Genomic DNA, 7,091 nt, shown 5'->3' with positions numbered 1-7,091 from the left:
AATGTCAGCAGACAGCAAGAAGCCTCCCAGATCTCCAGATGCATTTGAGATATCAAAAAAGTACTCCAGGGTGTTGTTCAGCATGGGGGTGAGTAGAAAATGAAAGCTAATCATGTTTTGGGTGTACTATTCCTTTAATGAGCGTAGAGTCTCTTCCTTCTCACATTTCAAGGAAAACCCCAAGGCTAATCCTTCCAGAACTGATTCCAAAGCTGACTCAAATGAGAAATGTTCAATAATTGTTGCCATCTTCCCTGTTGTGCTTTCTCCAGCGTTACGCTGCTTTGTTGTCACGCCCTCAAAACCCCACCCGCTTCGCATAAAGAAATTCAAAACCCATCCCTGCGTTGTGATTGGTCCGACAGTTCTAGGGCCTGGGGCATTGATCGAGGCTAGACCACTCACAGGCAAAAATGATTTTGGCTGCTGGCGGGGTTTTTTTTTTTAGAAATCAGACCCCAGAAAATCAGCAGCACATATGGGGAATTGGTTACACTGTAAAAATAATCTGTATTGGCACTAAAAAAACACCTGGGTCCCTTTATATGGTCAGCTGACGCCATGAGAAACAACCACTTAAATATTTAGGCTGTCGCTGTTCCTCTGTTATGGACGAAATCATGGATTCTGACAGAACAGATGCAGCAGCTATATGTCCCGAATCAAACCATAATGTGATTGGCCGACCACTTTTGGGTTGCCCTCAAAGGGTTGAATATATATATCATCATAATACTTAACGATCATCATAATACTTAACAGAAATGAATACCTTTCAGTCTGTGTAGTTAAATGATGTGCATCTGTTCTTTCATAGATTGAATTACTACTATAATTACCTTTTCAATGAAATGGTAATTGACTCCAGACGCACGCCTACATTCTCATTGGAGAATATCTGCTGGATAAGCTGAGTTTTTGTTGCATCTTTAGATATATCCAGTTAAGGACACTGTTGTTGTTTGAATGACGGAAAGCAAATGCTGGAACAGATGAACACGTCTAAGAAGGGTTAGAGATGGGCACCAGAGAGGGAGGGGGGGGGGATAAAGAGGCAGCATATGCTAATGAAAGCATGTGCATCGGATGGCGAGAGCCACGACGCTGCATCCCCGAGAGCTCGCCGCCGATCTGCAGAAAGGTCATCAGAGCGGATTGGTGGGGGGGGGGTGGAGGCCTCCCAGGCTGGATAGACTTTCTCTCTTCTCGCTTCCTTCTCTCTGTGGTTCAGATGGCTTCTGAGCGGAGGCGGCGGTGAGCCGATAATCGGGGCGGTAAAGCCACCTCATTCCCTCGTCTCAGTCTCTAATGAAGTCCCCACTATTAAAGCTCTGTAATTCTTCCATTCCTCTGAGCGCCCCACCTCCTTTCCTTTTCCTGTCCTTCCCTGATTCCTTCCTTCCTCTTCACTCTGTCTTTCCATGTTTCCAGCCTTTATGCAGCCCCAGACTCTCCGTCCTCTACAATCATAATTGAATAACTGGCTGAATGAGGAGCAGGTCTCCTGAATTGGAGACTTAAAGTGCATCAATCAGGGATTTGATTGAAAAGAGAAATGGTGAAAGAAAAGGAGAAAGGGAGTTTATGTGATGACTACACGTCACCTTGCCGATAACTCCCTTTCTCCTTTGATATGCAAATACGGGCAAGGACAATGAGGTTTTATAGAAAATGAGTGTTGGAATGAGCTCTGGAGTCGCTGCCTATCACTGGCAGCTTTATATTTATCTTTTTAAACAATAAAACAAGTGACAGTCGCTTCAAAAAGCTCCAGGATGCAAATTGTCAGCATGTGTCTGATCTTTACTTTCCTGTAAAATACATTTGTTTCTCAGAGTCCGTTGCGTCACGCTGAAGCAGCTGAAGGCAGGCACTCACTTAGAATAAGGAGGAACACAACTATTTAAAAATGAAGATGGTGAGAATCATTTTTTTGCTGTTGACAGGTACCAGAAGCTGTGGAAGAGTTATGTGAAGCTGCGCCACCTGCTGGCCAACAGCCCAAAGGTCAAGCAGATCGACAAGCAGAAGCTGACACAGAGAGAGGTGGGTGGAGAGAAAAACACAAAGTGATATGAGTCTTTTAATCTATGGGGTTAGCTCTTGGAAAAATGTCTGCAGAATCTGATTTTCAGAGAGCTAAATTAAGGTCCTCATTGCTAATATGTGTTAAATATTATTAATCAAAAAGGAGTTATTATTTTTTTTAGTTAGAATTACTTTAAAATGCTGATTTGAGGAACTAAAGTGTATTTTTGTTTGGGATATGGTGTGATGGGACACAGTTCTTCTGAGTTTTTTCTCCGGTTTACAAACTGGGCCTGTTGCATGTGAATATATGTCCATGTGAAGAGCTGCCACTCACAGCTTAGCCCCTCCCTGCCAGTAAAACGCCACAGAGAGAGTAGGAGCAAAATGCTAGAGAGCGCATTCAGTGTTAAACCTTGCTCTACTTCTAAGCCATGCAGGACACGGGGCACTCAGATGTATATTTATTACCTTTTTGGATCAAAGTTATTAACACAACCTCAGAGAATTAAAGGTATAGTTTTTTTTTTTTTTACATTGGGCCCTTGATTTTACGTTATTACATCATCCCCTAGACATCAGCGTGTGTATGCCGTCGTCCGAGCGCCGGCTACCGTTCATTCTTCCTGTCCGCTGAACTGCTGCTAGTTTTACTCACATGCCTGGAAGATGTCTAGTGCTACTACCACAGATGATCTCGCTCTGGAAATGGAATTGAACGATTCAGATTAGCTAGCTGAATGAATAGAAGGAGTAAAGCGTAGCCGCCTGTGGCCCAGGCTGCCTGTCATGACTACAGTCCGGTGCGCGGATGATGTCATACACACTCCGCTTTGTTTAAAAAATATATAAATATAAAAAATCTAACCGCGGATGTCTGGGGGACAGTGATTCGCCTACATGTTATGAATGCTGGTGCACCATAAAGAATAAATTATGAACAGTTTAGTTTGTGCCTTCAAGTCGTTGCCCATAGGAAGACGTCACTTGGATATAACCTCACGGAATATCTTCAGAACAGCTCCAAATGACACAAAACTCACATGGGTGAGTAGAACATGATGTAATAACATAAAATCAAGGGCCTAATGTAAAAAAATACGGTGTTCCCCTTTAAAAAAATAAAATGCACATGCACAACCCTGTACCTGCTTCTGAGAATCCCATTTCTGCTTGTGCACGCTTTGTTTAAAAGTTGCTTTTTTTCCATGATGTCAGACTCACCACAGGTAAGTGAAAATGGGGACGAGCACATAGGACGGTCTTTACTAAATATATCACCAGAATGATTGACAACTAGGAGGATCACTTATTTAGATGGTCCACCCAGAAAAAGAAAATCCTCGGGTGGAAATTATGCATAAAGCTGGGAAGTCCAAAACCTTAAGAGATCTATGGCATCCTGACACAGGTTTTTGGTTTATACATAGAAAGACAGCTGGTTTGCAGTTCTTATAGCAGCCTGATTGAGTTTAATAAATGCTGTCAATTATTCTACTGGCTCAACTTACAGGAGGCCTGAACAGACCGGGGAAAAAGAGTCGAGCTTTAACCTGCTTCATACAGCTTCTGCCATTTCTCACACCTTTAACCATTTTCTCTAATAGTCACTTCACTTTAATCCGAAAACTAGTTAAGTTTTTAAAAAGTTCTCTTTTAGTTTTCCGGTTTATTAGTAGAAAGTAATGGATAATTTCTGGCAGTATTGGAGAATATTTTTGAATTTCCAGCAATGGACCTTCCAAGTGTTAAAAATGAATTAAAAGTATCCTGTCAGGTATTTTTTTTAAACCTATATCTTCAAATTTAGAAGTTTCTAAAGTCAAAAAAGCACTTTGTTAGAACTATTGATAGTAGCTTCAGAGTAATTGCAAGGTAAGCTGTTAGTGTAAGGATTGGAGCGTGAGCTCTCAGTCCAACCATAGCGACCTGTAAGTTCAGAATCCATTTTAATGTTCAGAAGGGCGTTGAAAAATCAAAGTATCTGAGGATAAATGGTTTCTGGGAAAGCCCAGACAAAGTAACCTGTAAGTAATGCTCAAAGTAGCCTGGAACATAATGCATGGGTAGAAACCATCCTAAATGAACCCTGATGTTCGGTTTCTGATACCAAAGAGAGATTTTCCTAGAAAGGTTTTTGTTAGTAATCAGAAAGTTATCTGTAGCTTCCAAGAAAACACTGAAAAGGTAACTAGAAGGTAATGGAGAAAATGTTGCTGCGGACACAGTTAAGATAATCTGTATGTTGTTGAGGTTTCAATAATGAATAATTGAACTTAATTTATTTCACATTGGAGAAATTAACCTGCCATTGTGGAGCGCCTGGGGAGCAGTGTGGGGTTAAGGGTCTTGCTCAGGGACCCAAAGTGGCAGTCTGTGGGATTCGACCCTTTAACTCCAAACTCTATGCCCTATTAGGCCGCCACTTCCCAATAATAGCCACGTTCTAAAGAAGCTGAGAAAGTAGCCAGTAGGATCCTTCAAAGTACCTGATAGTAACATGTAATCTTTAAAAGGTTCCCTAAGTAGGACATAAAATAAGATTTCTGTTTTGTTACCAAATAAAACATAGACTAAGATTCCTTCTGTTTAAAGAAGGAAGATATCACAACTTCTTGGCTTGTCTGGAAAAAGAATAAATTTCAAAAGAAGTAAAAATTGAAATGATGTTTTAGGTTAATATCCATTTTTTTCTTGACTAACATTCTTCTCAGTGTAAAGTTTTCTTTTTCAATAACAGCCTTTTCCTTCTATTTGGACTAAAAAAGGTTAGATCTCTCTGCAGAAGTTGGACGGTGTCATCCGTTCAGCCATTGTTTTAAGTCGGGCATGAAAAATGCAAAGCCCCCTTCTTTTTACTGCGTAATTGAGATGAATTTACAGCTGTGAATAAAACGGCAGTAACAGCTCTCCTGAGTCCGGAGTGAAGGTCAGCCCACCGCTGGGGAGGGTGGATGGAAAAGGGTTAGATTTGGTGAAGTAATGACCATGTAGCCACGGGGAATCCCACAGTCGCAGCGCTGCGTGTGTGGCCCTGAGCGAGCGCAGAACAAGCTCTTTCCTGCGCTTCCTCATCCATCCAGAAACGTCCGTTAGTGCCGCCGACCTGGGCTCCTCCTTCAGTCCGCTTGAGTCGCTCTGAACCAATAATGAGCCAGAACTCAGAACTTTGAGCTCAATTAGTTTGTTTCCCAGGTAGCCCTGCAAAGCTCTCCCTGCTAAAAGGCCCTGACAATCCCACTGTCAACCTGTGCCGGAGCAATTAGTGAAGCCAAACACATGCACACTCACACTCTGGGTCCATCAGACTCCACCAGAAGCATTAGCTGTGTCAGAGTGTCTTCACTGCAGTGGCACTGCTGCTTATTTAATGCCTGAAGGAACACTGAACACGTCCTCTACAAGAATAAAGCTTCTGATGGGCATTTTCTACCCCGTTGAAGGTTTTCACACCAGTCGTGTGACGAGAAACGACTCTCACATCAAAGCTGCAAACATCTGTCATGACACATCATTAGGAAGGCTATTTCATTCCTTTCTTCTGGATTATTTTAATCTATTCATCTAAGGAAGTGGTTCCAACTATAAGATGTATCCCAGAGATATTCTGCTGCAATGTCTGAAAGGATCTCTAATATAGAAAAGTATTAAACGGACTCTGAATTCAACCTTGACTTGAATGGGCTCAGCATATGTGGATGTAGGGATTTGCTCTGATTCTTCTCTGCAGGTCTGCAGAAACTAGGCGAGTCCCTTATTAAAAAAAAAAAGCTCCCAGTTTGTCTTTTTGCAGTTTTGATTTCTTTTCTAAGACCTCTCTCCAATTTAAACCATAGGGAAATGTAGAAGAACTTTAAATGAACTTAGAACATGCAGATTTCTGAAATAAAGTTTGAGTCTCTTATTTATCTCTTATTTCTTATATCTTTCCTCCCACTAGACATTTTCGTTGTAACTACTGGAAGTGGTATCAATTAGGAGTTTTTCTGCATCTCTTTGGACTTGATGCTTTTTAAAACGGTTTCCATCCAGTTGCTACTCTTATACTTTAGATTTAACCTTAGACAAACTTTATTGTCATGTCATATACAGAGTGAATACAAAACGAAATTTCAATGAGTACAGCTTTAAACAGTGAAATGAACAGCTTACAACAGTGAAATTAAGATTACCATTATAAAGTGCAGCAGTGATCAGAATATAAACAGTGTAGGAGAAAATGAAAGCCAGTTAAAAGTCATGGTGCAAGAGACATTAATATGAACATGTTCAATTAAATATGGTGCAAAATGCATTAGAACATAGAGTTGTGTTCTATTTAAAGGATTATGAAAAAACTCACCCATGTTGGTAGAGCAAATATGATGTTTATAGCGTATGCATAGACTTGATTAGAGTTTCCACAGTTCAACAGTGTGTTGGCAGTGAGGAAGAAGCTGTTGCAGAACCTGCTGGACCTACAGTGGATGCTGCAAAGCCTCAATCCTCTTTAAGGAATAAACCAGTTTTATTTTACCTCATACCACACAAAAAATAAAAACTGGGCATTTAGGTCTGTATTTGTAATGTCAGGCTTTCCTCAAAAACAACATGGTCTAAGTTTTTTAGTTACGGCATAAACCAGCTCACAATCCCCCTCACCCTATTTCCACATTAGGCAAGGCAAGGCAAATTTATTTGTATAGCACAATTCAGTACAAGGACAATGCAAAGTGCTTTACATGATTAAAATACAGGAAAATAAAACAAAGCAAGTAGAAAAAAATAAAAAATAAATAAAATAAAATAAACAATGCAGACACAAAAAAGAATATTAAAAACAGTTGGACTTAAGAAAATAAAAAGGTTGAACTAAGGATGTTTTAGTTGAACTGTTTAACTAGAAAAGTCAAAGGCAATCCTTAACATATGTGTTTTTAGTCTTGATTTAAAGGAACTCAGGCTTTCCGCACTTTTACAGTTTTCTGGAAGTTTGTTCCAGATAAGTGGAGCATAGGAACTAAATGCATTTAATTAAACATTAAACAACAAGGAGGCCATCATGGTATGAAATGGCTTCCGAA

At 40.4% G+C, this 7,091-nt stretch overlaps 1 protein-coding gene across 1 annotated transcript in view; it reads left to right on the top strand.

Annotated features, from left to right (window-relative positions):
- The window catches only part of drosha (drosha, ribonuclease type III), a 211,336-nt gene that overhangs the window by 40,431 nt on the left and 163,814 nt on the right, over positions 1-7,091 (top strand). The window contains exon 15 of the mRNA XM_015382192.1: positions 1,947-2,046. Within this exon, the coding sequence (XP_015237678.1) occupies positions 1,947-2,046 (100 nt within the window). The remainder of the gene's footprint in view (positions 1-1,946; positions 2,047-7,091) is intronic.

This window comes from Cyprinodon variegatus, unplaced genomic scaffold (genome assembly GCF_000732505.1).
Source record: "Cyprinodon variegatus isolate N-32 unplaced genomic scaffold, C_variegatus-1.0 Scaffold252, whole genome shotgun sequence".
Classification (NCBI taxonomy): Eukaryota; Metazoa; Chordata; class Actinopteri; order Cyprinodontiformes; family Cyprinodontidae; genus Cyprinodon; species Cyprinodon variegatus.
The sequence above is the reverse complement of the archived record's forward strand: the minus strand, read 5'-3'. Positions and strand labels throughout refer to the sequence as shown.